This window comes from Pelophylax lessonae, assembly GCF_965119305.1.
Source record: "Pelophylax lessonae genome assembly, chromosome: 8".
In the NCBI taxonomy this organism is placed as follows: Eukaryota; Metazoa; Chordata; class Amphibia; order Anura; family Ranidae; genus Pelophylax; species Pelophylax lessonae.
In genome coordinates this window covers 263,211,456-263,234,866 of record NC_138775.1, presented here as the reverse complement: position 1 = coordinate 263,234,866, position 23,411 = coordinate 263,211,456, and the positions used below count along the sequence as shown (strand labels likewise).

General features: G+C 42.3%; 1 protein-coding gene across 1 annotated transcript in view; it reads left to right on the top strand.

The window, feature by feature from the left end:
• ST6GALNAC5 (ST6 N-acetylgalactosaminide alpha-2,6-sialyltransferase 5) overlaps positions 1 to 19,265 on the top strand; it is a 290,816-nt gene extending 271,551 nt beyond the window's left edge. Inside the window, exon 5 of the mRNA XM_082266227.1 lies at positions 18,841 to 19,265. Within this exon, the coding sequence (XP_082122353.1) occupies positions 18,841 to 19,072 (232 nt within the window). The 3' untranslated portion in view covers positions 19,073 to 19,265. The remainder of the gene's footprint in view (positions 1 to 18,840) is intronic.
• The last annotated feature ends 4,146 nt before the right edge of the window (positions 19,266 to 23,411 follow it).

Sequence of the window (23,411 nt, the reverse complement as noted above, 5' to 3'; positions counted from 1 at the left end):
GTCGACCCTGCACTGCTGTCAGGTTACTTGGGCCATGGAGGACCCGCAACTGCAGGAATGCCTGTCCGCCTCTACGGGAACAGGCAGACAGGACAGCCAAGTCAGACTCCGGTCAGTATGTGTGTTCATCTGAACCAGCCGTCGAACTTGGAAGCTGTGATTAGCCTGCCACTTCTGTACCAATAAATATCGCCTTATCGATAATTTGCATTTTTATTCTCGTGGGTGATTGTGTTGGCAGGGCCCCAGTGCACTTTAATGCTCTTAAGATGGCACTGGGAATCGGACAAATTTTGAACCATGTAAGGGCAGGCTGGTTGTACACAAGTCGATCTACCGACCAGCCTGTTGTGTTTTTCCCAATCGATCAGTGCCACTGGTACTGATAAGTGTACTCTGAGGGTGGTGAAGGCTTCCCAGTGTCAGAATACAATGACTCAGTGGAGGCGTTCCCCGATCCACCTCGAGTGTGTGGATGAGGGGATCAGGTCATATTTTTTTTCCTTTCAAAGCACTGGTTGAATGAAAAAAATTAAAGGCCTGTCTAAGCAACACATTAGTGACATCACCAAATCTCACTCCTAGTCTTGTGCGACTAGCAATAAAAGGCAGCAGTGCCTTCGGTCATCTCACTGCAGGTGTTAAGGTTCAGCTTCTACCTCATTAAGAACAATAAGCAACACCATAGTATTACATAGTTACATAGTAGGTGAGGTTGAATAAAGACAACAGTCCATCCAGTTCAACCTGTGTAGGTGTGTGTGGCTGTAATCATCTCACATAGCCCTGAATGTTCTGATCCCCGAGATGTACGTCTAAGAGTCTTTTGAAAGCCACCATACTACCCGCAGAAACCACCTCTTGTGGTAGAGAATTCCACAATCTTGTAGCTCTAACAGTAAAGAACCCCCCACGTTGCCTGAGGTTAAAACGCTTCTCCTCTAATCGCATTGTATGCTCTCGAGTCCTCATGCAATCCCTTCGACTAAACAGCTTTTTTTCTAAGCTGAGATCCCCATTGAGATATTTAAAAATTGCTATCATGTCCCCCCTCAGGCGTCTCTTCTCCAGGGAGAATAAATCAAGTGATTGCGCTCTTCATAATTAAGGTCCTCTAAACCCCTAATTAGTTTAGTTGCCCTTCTCTGGACTCTCTCCAGCTCCAACACATCCCTCTTGAGGACTGGCGACCAGAACTGGACAGAATACTCCAGATGTGGTTGGACCAGAGTTTTATAAAGTGGAAGGATTATAGTCTTATCTCTGGAATACATCCCTTTCTTTATACATGCTAATATTCTGCTGGCTTTGGCAGCTGCCGCTTGACATCGCATGCTATTGCCTAGTCTATCATCAACCAAGACTCCCAGATCGTTCTCCATTTTTGATTCCCGCAAGGGTTCCCCTCCTAATGTGTTTTGTGCTTTTATGTTTCTAGTCCCCAAGTGCAAAACCTTACACTGTATTGTAACAGCTCTCTTTAATCACTTGCCGACCAGCCGCCGCAGTTATACAGCGACAGGTCGGCAGGTTCCTGCGAATCGCTGTACCTGCGGGGAAGCCGTTCCACAGAGCCGAGCACCTGCGATCGCTCCCCGTGAAGAGAGAACAGCAGTCTGTTGTTGTAAACACAGCAGAACCTTGTTTTTTCTGGAATCAATGCAGAGCTCCTGTGTTCCTTCTATTTAGGAACACAGGTTTCTGTATTGATTTCACAAGCCCACCCCCCCCACAGTTAGAAAACACCCCCGTAGGCTCACACTTAACCCTTTAATCGCCCCTGGGTAACCCCTTCCCTGCCAGTGTCATCATTACAGTAACAGTGTATATTTTTAGCACTGATCACTGTAGTAATTTCACTGGTCCCCCCAAAAGTAAAAAATGTCAGTTACGGGTCCGATCTGTCCGCCGCAATGTTGCAGTCCCACAAAAAAATTGCTGATCGCCGCCATTACTAGTAAAAAAAAAAAAGATAAAAATGACATAAATCTTTCAGCTAGTTTGCAGACGCGAACCAATCAAAATACACTTTTTTTTTTTACACAAAATATGTAGCAGAATACAAATTGGCCTAAAATTATGAAAAAATTTGATTTTTTAAATTTTTTTTGGAAATATATATATATATATATATATATATATATATATATATATAGCAGAAAGTGAAAAATATGTATTTTTTTTCAGAATCGTTGCCCTTTTTTTATAGCGCAAAAAATTAAAATTGCACTGGTGATCAAATACAACCAAAAGAAAGCTCTAGATATGGAAAAAAAAAAGGACATCAATTTTATTTGGGTACAGCATCGCACGACCGCGCAATTGTCCATTAAAAATAACGCAGTGCCGAATTACAAAAAATGGCCTGGTCATTAAGGGGGAAAATCTTCTGGTCAGAAGTGGTTAAACACTTTTGGGGATGTCACTATGGCGTGGACTCAAAATTATTTAGACTTCTAAAAAAAATGTGATTCTTCCCCTCAGCCAGCCTTAGGCTGCATTCACATGTCAGCGTATGATCGCGGGCAGAACCGCTGCGGTTCCGCCCGCGATTCGGAGATTTATTGCAAATCACGGGACGCCTAGCGTTACCCGTTGATTTGCAATAGCCCCCCAAACGCTGAGCGATGTTGCCGCGATTTACGCCCGCCGAATCGCGGCAACATCGCGCAAACAAAATCGCGGGACGCAATACGCTCCAAAAAAGTACAAGAGCTTCTTTGGAGCGTATTGCGTCCCGCGATTTTGTTTGCGCGATGTTGCCGCGATTCGGCGGGCGTAAATTGCGGCAACATCGCTCGGCATTTGGGGGGCTATTGCAAATCAACGGGCAACGCTAGGCGTCCCGCGATTTGCAATAAATCTCCGAATTGCGGGCGGAACCGCGGCGGTTCTGCCCGCGATCATACGCTGACATGTGAATGCAGCCTTAGGGCTTGAGTTTGGCTTAAACGATATGTGAACCCTTGCCTTGTAAAAACAACCCATTCAGTTTAAGATAGAAATGGAAGGCAAAATATTTGTGTGTGTGTGTGTATATATATATAAAAAAAATAAAATAAAAATAATCATTATACTTTTTTATAAGTGATCATATAATCTCTGTTCTCAGCTGCACAAGGAACTTAGAGAGCTGTGGCTGGAAAAACAGCAGTACACTGGCCTTCCCAGTGAATGGCTGTGCAGGGGGCGTGTCAACACAAGTCTGATCATTGGAGGAAAGGCGGGCTGTGCTTCCCGCATGCTGTCCAATGAATGAATGAATGTGAATCAGGAAGGCAGGGGTCTGGCAGGAACACCAGGTATTTCACACAAAGGAAGCAATACAAATAGAACAGGATACTTTTACATACAGGTATATGGTACAGCAGGCACATATCAGGAATATAAAATGATGGGGGTAACATTCTTTAAGCAGTTTATGGGCAACAGCTGTTAGATATTGGGGACCCCCAATGTCAACTCTGGGAGTCATCCAATGAAGAAAAGCAAAATAAGGGGTAGATTATAATCATTTCATCAGTAAGCTGGCATAAAACAGTAGAGGATTCTTATAACAGAAGGAATTAACATACATACAATACTATCACATATCCCAAAAATATGGGGTATATTATTCACATCAAATTGTGAGCAGAATTATGAAAGTCATTCCTTCACACCCCAATAGCCAATTGTGCATCCAGGACCACTGATGATACGTTTAGATACAGACTACTAATACAGTCATTTGTTCCAGAGTGCATACAGCTGTTTCAGGTTTTTTTTTCCACAAATATAGCTTTCTTTTGGTGGTATTTCATCACCTGTACCATTTTTATTTTTTGCGCTATAAACAAAAAAAAGAGCGACGATTTTGAAAAAAATATATATATTTTTTACATTCTGCTATATGACATTCTCAAAAAAAATGTAAAAATCAAATTTTTTTTAACATTTTAGGCCAATTTGTTTTCTGCTACATATTTTTGGTAAAAAAAAATCGCAATAAGCGTATTTTGATTGGTTTGCGCAAAAGTTATCACATCTACTAACTACAGGAAAGATTTATGTAATTTTTATTGTTTTTTTACTAGTAATGGTGGCGATCTGCGATTTTTCGCGGGACTGTGACATTGCGGCGGACAGATCGGACCCCTGCCTGATATTTTTGGGGTGACCAGTGACATTACTACAGTAATCAGTGCTAAAAATATGCACTGTTACTGTAATATTGACACTGGCTGGGAAGGGATTAACAGTATAGGTGATCAAGGGGTTAAATGTGACCCTAGGGGAGTGATTCTAACTGTGGGGGGGGGGGGCGTGTCTGCTGAGATGACCATAGAGACATGTGATCCTATATAGAAGGACTATAGAACGACTCCAGACGCAACGTCCACACGCCCCTTGAAACTAGCCGGCCTCCATCACCTACCATCTGGGACTGTTTTGCGGGACGCCGCATCCTCATCCCTGATAACGCTATTGATATGCCTGTTTGTTAAGATACACTGTGAGTATAACTTTTAAATAAACAAGACTACAAGTTTTAAATGGGATTACGCTATGTGTGTTGCCTCTCTCCTCTCTTCACATATTCATGTATGATTGACGATATTTATTGATGAGTGCCAATCCCATACCGATCCTACTACATCTCAAGTGGCGATTCCTTGGAGCTAAAAAAGTACCTTTCAACCTTCAGTGGTTTGGATTTAACAGCTGGGAGAGGCTAGCTCACTAATCTGAGCAGCCATGGAAATTTGGTAAGCTGCTTATCATATCCCATCACAGAGGTGTCCCCTTTCCTTCATACACTCCTGGTGCCCTGGGAAGAATTCCTCCCTTTTCTTTTGGACCATTGCACTTGTGGATTTATGTCTTCTTCACTTTTATTGAAGATTAATTCAGTTGGACATTTTTTCATACACTATCGTGATTATTAGGAACTCATTCATTTGGACACTTATTTACTATTAGTTTTATGGTTATCATTTTTTTGTAGCGCTACACTTTTATGTTATATTATATAGAAGGATCACATGAGCTCTGTGATCATCCCAGGGAGGACGGTCGGCTGTGTTTACAACAGCCGACCACCTGTCTCTCTCTGCCGGGAGCGATCGCAGGTGTCGGAGCCGCCTGACACATGCATCGGCTTCCCTGCTGCTGAGTGGGGGCGGGAGCGCGCCGCTGGCGGCGCACTCTCGCCCCCTAGCTTCCCGGGCGCAACCAACGTAGAACTACGTCGGTTTGCGCAGGAGAGCCACCCTGCCGCAGTAAAAACGCAACGGGTGGTAGGGAAGTGGTTAAGTAATGTTTTTTTGGGGTAATGCTTGGAACCCAACAACACAGTATAAATGTTATCGTGAGAAAAGAAAGTTTATTGTATTGCTTTCTCAACACAACCTTCTGGGTTATATGTCAGTTGGCAAAGTACTTTTGACTGAATATTCGAATACTTAGTTATGACTAGTTTTTTTTTTAAATGGTTGTTAAAGTCAGAAGTTTTTATTTTATTTTAATGCATTCTAAGCATTAGGATGAAAAAGCTTCTGTGCTGCAGAATCCCCCCTAATTCTTACCTGAGAGCGTTTTGATCCAGCGGTGTGCACGAGAGCAGTGGCTCTCGCCGCTGTCTCCCCACTCTCTGGGTGGGTTGATAGCAGTGGGAGTCATTGCCAAATCCTCTGCCGAGCAATCTCTGTCAATAAGACACAGACCGGGCGGTTCGGGAGCTAACCCGCACGGGTTCCCCCATGGAAAGCATTTTTTCTAGAGGAGGAGCCTGGAGCACCGGCGTGGGACCCCAGAAGAGGAGGATCTGGGCTGCTCTGTGCAACACCATTACACAGAGCAGGTAAGTATGACATGTTTGTTATTTTTATAAAAAATAAATAAATAAATAAATAAATAATGTGTTTTAACTGTATCTGTCCTCCCCCTTCCCTGTGTGAAGGGGAAGAGAGCTGTGTGTGTCCATTGACACACACACAGCTCAGCAGCGTGCAGACACCATGTGCCTCCATAGCAAACAGCTTGCTATGGGGACACACAAAAAAGAGGAGAAGCCAAGATTGCCTGCGAGGGACCCTAAAAAAGGAGGTTTGGGGGCGCACTGCACAGAGAGTGTAAGTATAACATGTTTATTAATTAAATTTAAAAAATATATACTTTAGTAACAGTTTAGGAAAGGAAAGAAAAGAAAAAATCTGTGTATATATTTTTGGAACAACAATGCTTCCCTTCAGTAGTCATATATATCGAACAGCATCAAGGTTCCGTAAAAACTTCAAGGTCTTTGAATCGTCTGCTCCATTTATTGAACCTTTACGCTGCGTACAGAAAACTACTATATGTTATCTTTATTGTGCGGAATAAAAATCCTCAGTTTTCAAAGAATTTTACACTCATTCAATCTGTACACCAATGAAAAGTTTCTCAGGATAAAAAGACAATAAAAAGGTTATTCTTTTTAGATTGAATTCAAGATTTGACTGAGACAAGCTAATTTTCTGAATATGTTAATTCATACATGGGGTTTTCTCAGGCAATGGCAGGAAACAGAGGAAGTAGAAATACTACTTAAAGATTTTTTACGAATATACCAACTTTGCAAATTCTGCAAAATTTGGTTAAATGTGGAACAGACCTAGGATGTCCCATCTACCCAACATCACATGATCATATTATATTCCTTTACACTCTATACATAGAACATGGACCCTCCAAATGACAAAGGACATGTTTACAATATAATTCTGTAACGCGCTATACATAGAACACTACATCTCTAACGTGACCAGCTACTGTACATGAGCATAATACAATTCTATAAGTTAGACATCCAACTTAACCAAAGTGAAATGTTATAATTCTTTATAAATAGACAATAATCGTTAATACCTCCGTGCTACCACTAACAATAGGGCCTATGTGCCAATTTATGGGTGCTGCTCACATACATATGCGTTCCCGCATGTATAATGGTTTTAGCTAGTTGTGCGGCGCTCCCTTGCGATGTCTAGTGTTGTAATAAGAAACAAAAAAAAAAATATATATATATATATATATACAGTAAACCCCCCTTCATTGCGGGGGTTACGTTCCGGACCCAGCCGCGAAAAGTGAAAATCCGCGAAATAGAAAAACCCTATTAAAATGCATTGTAGGCATCTTTTTTTTACTGTCACTGTACGTGTAAAAGCATTTTAAGGTCTTTAAACACACTATTAAAACAATAGAAACTCATTTAAACACATAAAATATACTGAGAGACATAGCAAGAGCTATGGAAAACACAAAAATATTTCATTTTTAATGATTTATATAGTAAAATAACATTACAGAAAAAAACGCAATATACCGGGACTGCAAAAATTGAACCGCGATGGAGCGGGGTTTACTGTATATATATATACACACACATACTACTTATTCCATAACTTAATTATTGGTGCAAAAATGTTAAAGAGGTTGTAAACCTCAGGAAAAAAAAATGTAAAAAAGAAAAACCTGAAAGACAAAGGCATAATGAGCTAGTATGCATTGCATACTATCTCATAATGAAATACTTACCTTAGAGCGAAGCCCCCGCAGTGCCGCCAGTTCACCTGTAACACCGCAGACATTTTCGGCCGTCCTACTCCTGGTTCGCGTCCTCCGGCCATCTGATTGGCCGAAGGCGTGATGAAATGCGTGCAGGAGCCACCGTTCACAGCACTGGGCTCTGAAGGAATGGCACGGGAGGCCGTTCCTTCAGAGCGCATGCGCCGATAACGTCATTGGCTGCATACAATGTAAATATCTTCTAAACGGTGCAAGTTTAGGAGATATTTACAGTACCTATAGGTAATCCTTATTATAGGCTTACCTATAGGCTCAAGTCATTAAGGGGGGGTTTACAACGTCTTTAAATAAATACAGAAATAGTGTAATACTCCACAACCACATCAAATCACCACAAAATGCGTGATGTGAATGTCCAAAAATATGTATGACTCCAATATTGATCCAATCAAGTTCCACAGTGAAATGTCCACAATAATTCCTTATCCACTTTGTGCTTAGATAATAACAATGAGTCAACACCGTCATGCAGGTGTGATCCCACCACCTTCACTCCAATACGCTCACCTCATAATTAGCTATCTCTATACATAGAACATTACACCTCCAACATGACCAACCACTGTATATATTCATAGGATTGTTCTATGACACTATGCATAAAACTCAAACACCTCCAACAAGGCTGACCACTGAACATCATCATAATAATATTCTTTAATACTCTATACCAGCCTTTCTCAACCTTTTTAAGACAGAGAAACCCCATGAAATAACTTTTCAGGCTTAGGGAACCCATGCTAATACTTAAAGTGGATGTAAACCCGATTCATGAAATTTTACCTAGGCACATATATCAGTAGTGTTTACTTATCTATCTCCAAAGCCCTAGGTCCCAAGTCTTTCTGCTGCTCCATTCCTCTGTTATCAGTATGATAATTTCTAACAAGCTCTCTGACAACCGAGATAAAAACCAGCCTAAAATTTGTGTCGGGGTGGGGGCTTTAAATAGATTAGCAGAAAGCTTGTCTTGTCACAGCACATCTCTGCACATTCCTTTCATCCTCTGCCTATGTGGAGGAGGGGGGGGGGGTGTGCCTTTCCTCCAATCAGCTGTCACACAGTGAATGCCAAGACTACACTCCTACTGCTGAATGAGTAAGTAAAAATTCTAACACAATGTTAGAATTCTACTAAATATAGAAAGCTAAAGACAGCACATATACAACTAAAACTTATGTAGGGAGATTTGTTTCATCCCTGTGTATCATCTGAGGTGGTTCACTTCACTGGGTATAGGAGAGAGTTTACGTCCACTTTAACCCCTTAAGCCCCGGAAGATTTTACCCCCTTCCTGACGAGGGCCTATTTTGCGATTCTTTAACGGACAATTGCGCTGTCGTGCGACGCTGTACCCAAATGAAATTTACGTCCTTTTTTCCCACAAACAGAGCTTTCTTTTGGTGGTATTTGATCACCTGTGCGATTTTTACTTTTTGCTCTATAAACAAAAAAAGAGCGCCAATTTTGAAAAAACAACAATATTTTTCACATTTCTTTATATGAAATTCCCAAAAAAATTTAAAAATCAAAATTTTTTAACATTTTTGGCCAATTTGTTTTCTGCTACATATGTTTGGTAAAAAAAAACTTAATAAGCGTATTTTGATTGATTATCGCGAAAGTTATTACGTTTACTATCTAAGGGAAAGATTTTTGTCATTTTTGTTGTTTTTTTTTTTAACAAGTAATGGCGGCAATCTGCGATTTTTTTTGCGGGACTGCGATATTGCAGCAGACAGATCGGACCCTTGACTGACATTTTTGACACTTTTGGGGGTACCAATGACATTACTACAGTAATCAGTGCTGTACATATGCACTGTTACTGTAAAAATGACACTGGCAGAGAAGGGGTTAACTTTATTGGAGAAGGAAGGGTTAAGTGTGTCTCTAGGGGCGTGCTTCTAACTGTATAGGGATGTGGCTTGTTGTGTAACAACAGAGAAATACGATCCTGCATAGCAGGACCGTATGATCTCTGCTCCTACACAAGGGAGAATGACAGGTGGCTGTGTTTACATTAGCCGCCTGCCTTTCTCCCTCTCCACGGGGAGATCGCGAGTGACCGGCAGACATTGGGTCCCCCGGTCACTCGTGCGGACATGTTAGGGAATGAGCGGGGGCGGGAGGCACGAGCTCGCCCCCTAGAGGCTCACAGGCTAGCGACGTAGATCTATGTCACTTTGCCTGTGAGGGGCTAACTGCCGACGTAGATAGTCGTGCGGCGGTCGGCAAGTGGTTAATATATCTACATATCACTAGGTAAGATGCTCCCTACATTTATGTTCATTGGAAGGAATCACTCTTTACAGATAACTAAAAAGATAATTGGCATCAATAGTAATTCATCTGAGATGCAAATCTCATTGTTCAAGGAACCTCTGGCAACCTTTGGAGGACCTTTAGGATCCCACAGAACCCTGGTTGAGAAAGGCTGCTCTATAGATAGAACCCTACAAATTCAACATGACCAACCACTGGACATATTCATAAAATTATTCTTTAACACTCTATGATGTACGTAGAACACTACACCAGGGGTCTTCAAACTATGGCCCTCCAGTTGTTCAGGAACTACAATTCCCATCATGCCTAGTCATGTCTGTGAATGTCAGAGATTTACAATGCCTCATGGGACATGTAGTTCCACAACAGCTGGAGGGCCGTAGTTTGAGGAACCCTGCACTACACCTTCAACAAGACCGACCACTGGAGATGATCCTAACAGAACTCTATGTCCCTCAATACATATAACACTACACCTCCAACACGACCGACCATGTGACAATCATAATTTTATTCATTAGCACTTTATGCTGTACGTAGAACACTACACCTTCAACAAGACCGACCACTCCACATGATCCTAACACAATTCAATGACCCTCAATACATAAAACCCTACACCTCCAACGTGACCGACTACGAGACAATCATCATTGTATTCTATAACACTCTATACATAGAACACTATATCTCACCCATACCTACCAACATAATCATATTACTATTCTATTTAAATCTTCACAGACATAGAACACTTCACCTCTCAGCATGATTCACCAAATGTGATCATAACACAAGTTTTTAACTCTACAGACAAAACACCACAGTCCTAATAAAGCTGCTGTCCCTTGTGATGTGATGTAAGCTTTGATAATTTCTCCATTTGTGTAGAGTTAACTCGTATAGAACCTTAGTTCAACTCTGAAACTAACCTCTACAGTGACTAGAATGGAAACTTTATATTCCAAAAAGCTGTCAGGTATAAAATCTCCTGTGAAAAATATTTAAATCTGTGCTTGCTCTTGTACTGTAAACAGTGCTGGGACAAGGTCATCCAGCGCCCAGGGCGAACGTGCAAAACTGCGCCCCCCCCCCCCCGGGTTGTGCATGACCAATCATTTTACCCATGCCTGATAACCACACTTGATAATTACACCTATGTATAGAGTGCTAAGGTCAGGACTGAATAATTTACCCCTATGAGGCATTTCATATATGCATGAATACATACATACAAACACTCAATATATACATTAAACCACCAACTAATATACCTGTCTAACCCAAATGTCTTCCCTGAATTTTTTTCATAATAAACGTTTAAATCCCAACTTCAGGAAAAAAAACAAAAAATCAACCCTTGCAATGGGGCCTGAAAAGTCCCAGTATATTCCTAAGACTAGCATGAAAAAAAAAAAAAAGGTTTGATATTCTCATTGTGTGTATGGGACTTTTTTATTCTAGGAGCAGTGGATAAGGGTAAAACCACTTAGTCCCAGTTCACACTGGTGTGATGCGGGAAACCCTGCTATTCAGTGCCGGTTCCCGCATTGCACCAGAATCGCACACTGGTTTACACTGAGATCTGCAAATCTCTGTGGGGTGTCAATGTAAAGGTAATGATGACACTTTTAGATTGGTTCGCAGATCGCAGTTCAAACTGTGAAATGGTGCAGGAATTGGATCCCATAGGTGTGAACACCCATGCAATCCGATTCCAGTGCGAACCAAAAAAAAGGGCCCTGCTCCATTCTTGTGCAAATGGGAATGCAATTTCAGCCAAAAAGTTTGTATGGCTGAAATCACATTGCACAGACATCGCATGTGATCTGCACCACAATGTGGTGCAAATCACATGCAATGTCTGACATTGCAATAGTGTGACTCTGCACTTAAACTGGCACACATGCATAGGTTTTTTTTTTGGTTTAGCCAGTGGGCTGAATTGAAAAAAAACACTTCCAGATTCATCCATCCACACAAGAGGTGGATGAAAAAATCCCCTCCACGAGACGTATTCTGACGCTGGGGACTCTTCTCTGTCAGAATACACTGATCAGCATTGCAGCTGATTGGCTGCAAGCTGCTGATCGAACAAGGTTTTCCAGCAAGCTCCCATTCTACAGAAGCTCCCATTCTGACAGGCGGCCAACAGGCAAGGCCACACATAGATCAAAATTCAGCTGGTCCCTGCTGAGCTGAACAAATTTTGTTTCATGTGTACCCAGCTTTACCTTAATCCTTGCTCCAGTAGGCTCTCTCCAGTGCTGTGATTGGTCCTCGGGAGCTCCTGGGTAAACACTGTGACTGGCTGGGTCCCACTCCAGCCTCATCATACCATACAGGGTTAATGTTCCTGTATGGTATGTGATGAGACTTTGGGTGGTAGAGGAGAGCACTGTAGCTGGCTGGAGAAAGTATACATGAGGCTATTTCCCCCAACACTGTAAGGGTGAACTGTTTCACTTTGCTGGAGTTGGGCTGCAACATATCACTTGTTTATGATCAATCTTTGAATAGATTAGGAATATAATGGGACTTTTTAGGCTCCACATACTGTAAATGTATTCCACATACACACTATATCTTATTAAAATGCAGGATTAAGATAGAGTGTGTTTGTGTGGATAACATCTACAGTATGTGGAGCCTGAAAAGTCCCAGTATATTCCTAACCTATTCAAAACATTTTACTTTCTCTTTAGTAAACCTGCACTGCAAGGGTCAGTACAGGTTTACAGCACATCATTGCACAGTAAAACAGGACAGGACACATCGGGACTCACAGGAGGAGGAAATTCAGTCTGCTATCTGTCTCTTATCTTCAGCTTGAGGAGGAGAGGAGAGCTCCAATGTCTGCTGGGCAGAAAGCAGTGATCGAGGCTGCAGTGTAGTGTGCTCTGCTTGCTCCGCCCACCTGTACAGGAGCTCTCACGGTCCCCATCCAACCAGCCAGCCTGTACGAAACCTGTGCCCAGGAGAGTGTTTCTCTCCTTTCCAGCAAGGGGCGGGAAGCCTGCAGAAGATATGGGCGCATTGTTGGCTCTGATTTTGGACATGTTTTAGCAACACAGGAGCTTAGAATAAAGGTGATTCTTCAGTGTTTTGGCGCCCCCTCCCACACTCCTCCCACACTCCGCCCAGGGCAGCCGCCCCTCCCGCCCACCCCTTGTACCGGCCCTGACTGTAAATTAAAATCTAAAGGTAAATAAACAGAGCTACAGCAAAGTCTATATTTTTGCTTGATCGATTATCATGCGTAAATGTGAAAGGCCATCCGCATGCAGGACATTTTGTAAATGCAAAGTGCGTGCCTTCTATTTTGTGCTGACATAAGCAAATCCTGTAACCACAACATTAATTTTGCCAACATAAATTAATTCACTGCAAGAATAAGAATTTATTTTGTAGTCAAATGAGCTAATCCATTAAAAATGAAGCAGAAGAAAGAAGAGGCTTGGAGAAAAGCATTCTGTCACATCTCATCGCTTTATTCTTCTGCATTCACTTAAAAATAGAGCACTGGATCAAGTTGCTATGGGCAACAGCTGTGGCGTTTACAAATTGGTCAAATAGAGTGGGGTCCAACTTTATTTTTTGGGTGGGTGCCACATAAGAGTCCTTTAAAGGATTTTTGGGTGGACAAAGGCCCTCACTGCTTTTTTAAATTTCCTAGGGACTCCTGGGTGAGATCTTTGCAAATGAGTCTGTCATCTAATCCAGACTGTTCAAAGTGCTAAAAACAGCTAAGAATTCCAGGGGGGGGGAGATGGTCAGATCTGTTCCTAAAGGAAAAAATTTATCCATCCTTAACCCAAATATCAGTTACATGTTCAGTGATCTTTTAATTTTTAAGGACAGGAGATGTACCAGGGGATTGGAAGAAAGCTAACGTGATTCCAATATTCAAAAAGGGCCAGAGGCATATCCCGGGAAATTATAGGCCTGTCAGTTTGACATCAATAGTATGTAAACTTCTGGAGGGGATGATAAGGGACTATATCGTAGAGTTTGCTAAAGACAACAACATCATCAGCAGTAATCAGCACGGGTTTACAAATGGGCGTTCTTGTCAAACCAATCTCCTAACATTCTACGAGGAGGTGAGCTGTGAGCTAGATAGGGGGAGACCAGTGGATGTGGTGTACTTGGATTTCGCTAAGGCGTTTGATACAGTTCCCCACAAGCGCTTAATTTATAAAATAAGGTCTGCAGGTATCGACAGCAGGGTTTGCTCTTGGATACGGAACTGGCTAAAAAGGCGTGTCCAAAGGGTAGTAATAAACAGCGCATACTCAGACTGGTCTGAGGTGGTAAGCGGGGTCCCCCAAGGCTCAGTCTTGGGACCAACCTTGTTCAATTTATTCATAAACAACATTGAGGTCGGGATCAGTAGTTCGATATCAGTTTTTGCAGATGACACAAAATTGGGCAGGGCAATAACTTCACAACATGAAGCAGATATCCTACAGAATGACCTGGACAAAATAACGGAGTGGGCAACGACATGGCAAATGAGGTTTAACGTGGAGAAGTGTAAGGTTTTGCACTTGGGGACTAAAAACATAAAAACACAATACACGTTAGGAGGGGAGCCCTTGGGGGAATCAAAAATGGAGAAGGATCTGGGAGTCTTGGTTGATGATAGATTAGGAAATAGCATGCAATGTCAAGCGGCAGCTGCCAAAGCCAGCAGAACATTAGCATGCATAAAGAAAGGGATGCATTCCAGAGATAAGACTATAATCCTTCCACTTTATAAAACTCTGGTCCGACCGCATCTGGAGTATTCCGTCCAGTTCTGGTCGCCAGTCCTCAGGAGGGATGTGTTGGAGCTGGAGAGAGTCCAGAGAAGGGCAACTAAACTAATTAGGGGATTGGAGGACCTTGACTATGAAGAGCGTCTACAATCGCTCGATTTATTCTCCCTGGAGAAGAGACGTCTGAGGGGGGACATGATAGCAATTTATAAATATCTTAATGGGGATCCCAGCTTAGAAAAAAAGCTGTTCATTCGAAGGGATTGCACGAGGACTCGAGGGCATACAATGCGATTAGAGGAGAAGCGTTTTAACCTCAGGCAACGCGGGGGGTTCTTTACTGTTAGGGCAACAAGATTGTGGAATTCTCTACCACAAGAGGTGGTTTCTGCGGGTAGTATGGTGGCTTTCAAAAGACTCTTAGACTTACATCTCAAGGATCAGAACATTCAGGGGTATGTGAGATGATTACAGCCACACACACCTACACAGGTTGAACTAGATGGACTATTGTCTTTATTCAACCTCACCTACTATGTAACTATGTAACTATGTAACATTACATTTTTTCTCATAGGTCTCAAATACTGAAATATTAAGTTCTCTTGACTTACATTTCCAACAGTATTTTTATATCCCTGTCCAGAGAGCTTTGGGTGTTCCGCCCACCTTTGTGATTTCCTTGAGGGTCAAAAAATGGTGGTATGATTGTCCAGCATCTACCAAATACAAAAAAAGTATGTATTTAAAGAGGAAGTAAACCCTCCTCTACAACTTGTACCTGTAGGTAAGCCTATGATAAGGCTTACCTATAGGTACTGTAAATATCTCCTAAACATGTACCGTTTCAGAGATATTTACCTTACATGCAGCCAGTGACGTCACTTGCGCATGCGCTCTGAAGGAACAGCCGCTCGTGCCGTTCCTTCAGAGTCCCGTGCCGTGACTGTCGGCTCTCGCGCGCGTGCGCGGGAGTGACGTCACCGCGGCTCCTGGTCAATCAGATGGCCGGATGCCGCGATCCCGGAAGACGGGCGACTGGACATGTCGCCCGTCATAGAGGTGAGTGAGCGGCACGGCGGGGGCTCGTTCTAAGGTAAGTATTGCATAATGAGCTAGTATGCGATGCATACTAGCTCATTATGGCTTTCTCTTGCAGGGTGAAAAAAAAAAAATAAAATGCACGAGTTTACAACCTCTTTAATAGAATCTTTACAGTATTTTTCCCTGTTTTAACTTCTTCTCATCGTCGTAATGCATATATGTGGCGGCAGGGTAGGTGGGCCTTGACACCCAGCCATCACTTACAGTTCTTGGTCTCTGAGATAGGAAGCCAGCTGGACAGATTCTCGATCATGCAACCATTGTGAGAGTCAATCACAATTGTGAGAGTCAATCACAATGATCACATGAACGGGACACAGTCTCCTACCTCCCTTCTGGTTAAGATCTACTTAAAGGGCCGCTAAACCCACATTTTAAAAAAATCATCAAATGCTGGATTATATGCTGTTTATACTCAGTCACTATGGGGTAAATTTACAAAACCTGGAGAGTGCAAAAACTGGGACAGCCCTGCATAGAAACCAATCAGCTTCCAGGTTTTATTGTCAAGGTTTAATTGAACAAGCTGAAGTTATAAGCTGATTGGCTACCATTCACAGCTGACCCAGATTTCGTACTCACCAGTTTTAGTAAATCAACCCCTATGGGATTTGTTTTCTGTATTCTGCAAGAAACCTGTTTGATTCTGCTATTTTCTATCTCTACCTTCTGTCCATGTCCCCAATTCAGCTAGGGATTATGCAGAGCAGTGTTGGCAGCTCTACACATGCTCAGTGTTCAATAGGATTCTATGCTGAGCATTTGATCCCTATCACATCTGAGCAGCCCATGTGACTATAGAGTCACACATGTGGGTGTATACACAGTGGTAAATGCCAGTCTTTCTCCCTCCTCCTCCATGCGTACTAACCAGCTAAACACAATAGGGGTGGGACATTACATGAAGATTGATGGAAGATTCACCTCCCTCTTAGTCTAAGGCACAGGCTGGAGGGGCCTAACACAGCCTGTGACTTGCAGAAATCCATCCACACCGTGTTATTGCCAGAAAATCATAAAGATTTGATTTCAAATATATATTTGTATGACAATTTAAAACAGTTTATTGATACTACAGTATCTCACAAAAGTAAGTACACCCCTCACATTTTTGTAAATATTTTATTATATCTTTTCACGTGACAACACTGAAGAAATGACATTTTGGTACAATGTAAAGTAGTCAGTGTACAGCTTGAATAACAATGTAAATTTGCTGCCCCCCTTAAAATAACTCAACACACATCAATTAATGTCTAAACCGCTGGCAACAAAAGTGAGTACACCCCTAAGGGAAAATGTCCAAATTAGGCCCAATTAGCCATTTCACCTCCCCGGTGTCATGTGACTCATTAGTGTTACAAGGTCTCAGGTATGAGTGGGGAGCAGGTGTGATAAATTTAGTGTTATCGCTCTCACTCTCTCATACTGGTCACTGAAAGTTCAACATGGCACCTCATGGCAAAGAACTCTCTGAGAATCTGAAGAAAAAAAAAAGAATTGTTGCTCTACATAAAGATGGCCTAGGCTATACGAAGACTGCCAAGACCATGAAACTGAGCTGCAGCACGGTGGCCAAGACCATACAGCGACAGGACAGGTTCCACTCAGAACAGGCCTCGCCATGGTCGACCAAAGAAGTTGAGTGCATGTGCTCAGCGTCATATCCAGAGGTTGTCTTTGGGAAAAAGATGTATGAGTGCTGCCAGCATTGCTGCAGAGGTTGAAGTGGTGGGGGTCAGCCTGTCAGTGCTCAGACCATGCGCTGCATACTGCATCAAAATGGTCTGCATGTCATCCCAGAAGGAAACCTCTTCTAAAGATTATGCACAAAAAAGCCCACAAACAGTTTGCTGAAGACAAGCAGACTAAGGACATGGATTACTGGAACCATGTCCTGTGATCTGATGAGACCAATATATACTTTTTTGGTTTAGATGGTGTCAAGCGTGTGTGGCAGCAACCAGGTGAGGAGTACAAAGACAGGTGTGTCTTGCCTACAGTCAAGCATGGTGGTGGGAGTGTCATGGTCTGGGGCTGCATGAGTGCTGCCAGGCCTGGGGAGCTACAGTTCATTGAGGGAACCACAAATGCCAACATGTACTGTGACATACTGAAGCAGAGCATGATCCCCTCCCTTCTGAGACTGGGCCACAGGGCAGTATTCCAACATAATGACCCCAAACACACCTTCAAAATGACCACTGCCTTGCTGAAGAAGCTGAGGGTAAAGGTGATGGACTGGCCAAGCATGTCTCCAGACCGAAACCCTATTGAGCATCTGTGGGGCATCCTGAAAGGGTAGGCGAAGGAGCGCAAGGTCTCTAACATCCACCAGCTCCCTGATGTCGTCATGGAGGAGTAGAAGAGGACTCCAGTGGCAACCTGTGAAGCTCTGGTGAACTCCATGCCCAAGAGGGTTAAGGCAGTGCTGGAAAATAATGGTGGCCACACAAAATATTAACACTTTGGGCCCAATTTGGACATTTTCACTTGGGGGTGTACTCACTTTTGTTGCCACTTTTGTTGTTTTGTGTTGAGTTATTTTGAGGGGACAGATAATTTCCACTGTTATACAAGCTGTACACTGACTACTTTACATTGTAGCAAAGTTTCCTTTCATTGTGTTGTCACATAAAAATAAATAATAAAATACGGTATTTACAAAAATGTTAGGGGTGTACTCACTTTTGTGAGATACTGTATTTCTTTATTATTACTCTGTATTCCAAAAGGCTGTTTTTTTTTTTTTTTTTTTTTTTTTTTTAATTTTTAGCAGATGACCAGCTGCAGAGGACTAGAAGCTCCTTCTTTAGTTTCACTGCAGACAGGCTGGGAAATAGCTGGGTCATGTGAAGGCTGCATATCAGTTAGGAAAAAGGTACTTAGATTTTTTTTAACTAAAATAATTACAGTGCTATCATCCACATACAGAAATAGAAGGGACAATGTAAATTAAACTGTGTTTAGTATCACTTTAAATGGCCACTGACAGGCAGCAGAAATAGGTTCATTATAAACAAGTTGGTTCAGTTTTGAGCATCATCAAAATAAAATGTTGTTGTCTTATCCACAGGTCTCCCAACCACACAACGGTGCCCTACCATTATTATGAACTGATGGGACCAGACGAGTGTACAATGTACATCTCTCACGAGAGAGGCAGAAAAGGAAGTCACCATCGCTTCATCACAGAGAAAAAAGTTTTTGCCAACTGGGCACGGACCTTTAATATCAACTTTTTCCAACCAGACTGGAAACCGGAGGCACATACTGAAAAACATTTACTTGTAAAACCAATGTTCTAGACAGAGGGAGACTCAAACTCAAGATAGCAGCCATTTGGTCTCCAGTAGTATCTGTCATAAGACCCTTTCCTATCAATATACTAGGAAATAGAGGTGCTCCAGGTTAATAGCGCATTTATAGCCTGAAAAATTGGGTATCGTTTTAGTATGTCTACTACAGTTCTTTACAGGTGTTGGCTGCACAATGAAGAAGCTCTCTCCAGTTACACACAAAGGTGGGGTACGTTCTACTGTGTACAATTCTTTTATTATTAACTACCACGGGAAAGATAAAGCTGGGTGAGTCTGAGCCGTTTTTCTGGAACCATATATGGATTGGTTATTAAAAGGCCAAGTTCACTTTTAACCTAAAACCTATTAATTTACTCTTCCCAGCCCCTAATATAGAACTCACACCATGGTGGACTCCACCTGTGTTTACTGTCCTTGGCCTGACATGCTTCAAGAGAAGAGATGTTACAAGTATGACCCTATTCTAGTCTACGGGGGACTTAATGCTTAGGCATACCCAGCATTACAGTAGATTTCATGGTCAAGACTCTCATCACCACATCCATCACCACCATGGAGAGGTACGAATATGCAAAGGGGACTCTAGATTGGATTAGGTGGCTTTCTAGTTAAAAGCCAACAAGTCCTTTAACCTTCTTGAACTCACAAACTGTCTTAAAGTTGCTCACTATGCCCCATGCTATAGACCTGGTAATAAATATTCCCTCTGAGAACCGGAAGGGAATATTTGTGTGTCAGCTGACAAAGTAAGCCTTTCACCTTCAGACGAACACTGCCACCTTCAGGTTGCAGTGCCATCTATTCGATTGTATAATCGCCAAATGCAATTACATTAAAAAAACCACCCCCTGAACAGTCCTGCGCTCCAGTAAATGCTGGAAGGACAGAGCAGAGAGCATGTGACTGACTGTCACTGGCACTCTGATCACTGAAGACAGAGAATTAAGCGATCAGCAGTGTTTGATTGCTCAGTTCTCGGTTTTAGAAGCAGCAGAGGACAGATGCAGCATAGGATTGATACTGCATTCATATAGGTGGGTATGTGTGTTTGTTTTCAGGTTTTTTTTAATTCCTCAACTTTTCTTTAAATGGCCTCTGGTCTTAAAAGAGTGGCTGATTTCTGTGAAGGGCTCAGAACTCACAAAGCTAAAAAGCTCTCTGAATGACGTTAAAAAAAAAAAAAATGGGGGCTTTAACTCATGAACACAAAACCTCTTCATTCGAGTTTCAAAAACCCAAAACAACGAAACAGTAAACATAAGTGGAAAACAGAACAAGGACCGGATTCCCCGATTGATATAAATTAACGCTGGATACAACTTTGCTTCTACAGACTTACAGCTGCCACACCGGTTTAAGGATTTTTATAAAAGAACTGATTTCTATCTTCTAGCACTTTCACAGAGATGCACAGTCGTCCTCTTTCAGTGTATGAAGAGTGTCTATTGGGTGTATGTATTGTTCGGATAACAAAATTCTTTTCATAATATATTTTGGCTAGTGACTGATTTTACTGTAAATAAATAGTGTAAAGTTTCTCAAAACCTGGCATCAGAAATACTTAAGTCTTGAAAAAAAAAAAAGATGATTGTGAAGGTTTAGAAGTTTATTATTAGCAGGTAATTAAGCCATTTCTGGAAAAGTGCACATGGTTCATTTGACAAAGCCCTGTTCTGTATTGGGGTTTCAGCAGAGAGATGGCAAACAGTGCGGAGGAGAGAGTGGCCTGAACATCAAGATATATTTTTGCATGCTATATGCACACATGCTATGTAATGTCTAACACTTACCGGTATTTATTACCACCAGGTATCACAGTACCCCTGGGAAATGTCGTATTCTTTTTTCCTCACTAGGCCTATGCCATCTTTGTCCAGGCACTATCCAGGGTCTGCATCTACTTCCTACATTGAGATGTCAGCTGATCAGCGATGACACAGTTATGTAAACCCCTGTGCCTATACATTAGCCTTTTTTGATTGATACACGCCTTGTCTTACTCCCATCATCCCCCTTGCAGTCATTTAGATGCACTAGAAAGATAGAAAGAAAAGAGGGTGCACCAGCCTAGTGAATTATCCCATGTGTTTATTTTGTATAAAAACTACTCACAAGCATGGAGATGGAGATACACTTAAACAGGCCACTTGTATGGTCTCCCCTGCAATCTGGACATAGCTGAAACAGGCTATACAGTCCTAGAATTCGCTATCTCCAGATTGCAGGGGGGACCACACAGGGGCACCTACTGCCTGATGCATTTAGAAGTTATACCTTCTTCTCAGCCTCAGCAATAGAGCTCTGAAGAAGAAGGTATACCTTCGAAAAGTTTTGAAGCACGTCAGCCATTTGGGGCCCCTGTGAGGTCCCCCCTGCAATCTGGAGATAGCGGATTCCAGACCAGGACTGTTTAAGTGTATCTCCATCTCCAAGCTTGTAAGAAGTTTTTATACAAAATAAACACATGTGGGATAATGCACTCGGCTGGTGTGCCCTCTTTTCTTTTGATCTTTCTAATAACAGTTAGGACACCGCCAGTCCTAGGCAAATACCAAATATAATATAATTTGAGAAGTGGATCATCACTCATATGGATGCTGGGCTACCATACTTATGCCCAAAAGTATTTATTCTGCAGTCCATTAGATGCACCCTCTTGTGTCTCTATACCTGGTAAATATGAATTCCAGTCAACCATAAATCAGTAGTGTGTGGCGTGGTATACCCTTTCCTTTTCCTTGGAGAGCAAAATTTGAATGCTCATTTAGTCTAAGTGAGGTTTAAAGTAGCAATTTATTCTGTCCTGCAGGGTTCCTCCCTTCTGTGTGAATGGTCCCCTTCGTTTCCCTTTGTCAGCCACCCCTCTTCCAAACTTCATGGTGGGCAATGCATGTTTTTTTTTTTTTTAAATAGGGAAAATGGCAGCTGATAACACAAAAACAATTCTAATGTCTTGTGTATTGAACACACATATTTAACATTCAAAGTGCTGGAGGAAAAGGTAAGTGAACCCTTGGAGTTTTAACTGGTCAAATCTCCTTTGGCAGCAATAACTTCAAACAAGCACTTTCGGTAGCTCTGGATCACACCTGCACAAAGTTCAAGAGGAATTTTTACCATTATTCTTTACAAAACGGTTTCAGCTTAGACACATTTGTAGGATGCGTGGTGTGAACAGTTCTCTGGAGGTCATTTCACAGCATCTCTATGGGGTTAGGGTCTAGGCTCTGACTGGGCCACTCCAAAAGGTGCATTTTCTTTTTTCTGAAGCCAGCTAGTCTGTAGTGGATTTACTATGATGTTTAGGGTCATTCTCCTGCTGCATTACCCATCTTCTACTAAGCTCCCTAAGCTCCAGGTGGCAGAAAGCCACCCTGACATTATCCTGTAGGATATTTTGGTAAACTTGGGCAATTATTTTCCCATCGATGATGGCAAGTGGTCCAGGCCCTGAAGCAGCGAGGCAAGACCAAACCATGATGTTCCCTTCACCATACCGCACTGTTGGGATGATGTTTTGATATTGGTAAGCTGTGCCCTTTTTTTTCCACAAATAGTGCAGAGTATTTTTCCTTAACAAATCAACTTTTGTTTCATCAGTCCCCAAAACTTTTTCCCAGTAGCACTGCAGTTTGGCAAGGTACTCTTAGGCAAACTTCATGCACTCAGCAAGGTATTTTTTTTTTTTTTTTGGAGAGTAGCAGCTTCCTCCGTGGTGTTCTGCCTATTTAAAGACTTACACAATAGAATCATGAACAGAAATGCTTGCCATTTTCAGTGATTTCTTCAAGCCTTCAGATGTTATTCAATGGTTCTTCCTTACCTCAATGAGGATTCTGCATTGTGCCTTGGGAAAAACCACAGTACTAAACGGACTCCATTTATAAACTATTTGTCTGTCAGCTGATGGAAGCCTAAAGCCCCGTACACACGTACCGATCGTCGGCCGAACGATCGGCCGTCTTTTGTCCAGGGCTGTCGGTGTCTGTTGAAAAGTGCAAAAGACTGCACAAGAATTTTGTCCGCCGACTACAGCCGACTGCAGAAGTGATGTCATGTAATGGTTAACTTTCCCTGTGTTTTTTCTTTTCTGAGCATGCCCAGTCTTGCAAATCTGCTGTCTGTCGGCCGAATTCTGTACTGACTGGCGAACAATCGGCCGCTCTGGTGTCGGCATACAAAAATTTTAATGCTTGCAAGACCGATTCTGTTTGGCCGAAAGTGCGCTGTCGGCTGTCGGAAGCATCATACTAACAAGCCTACAAATCGGCAGATCGGTCGTCGGCCGAAGCTTTTCGGCCGACGATCGGTACGTGTGTACGGGCCT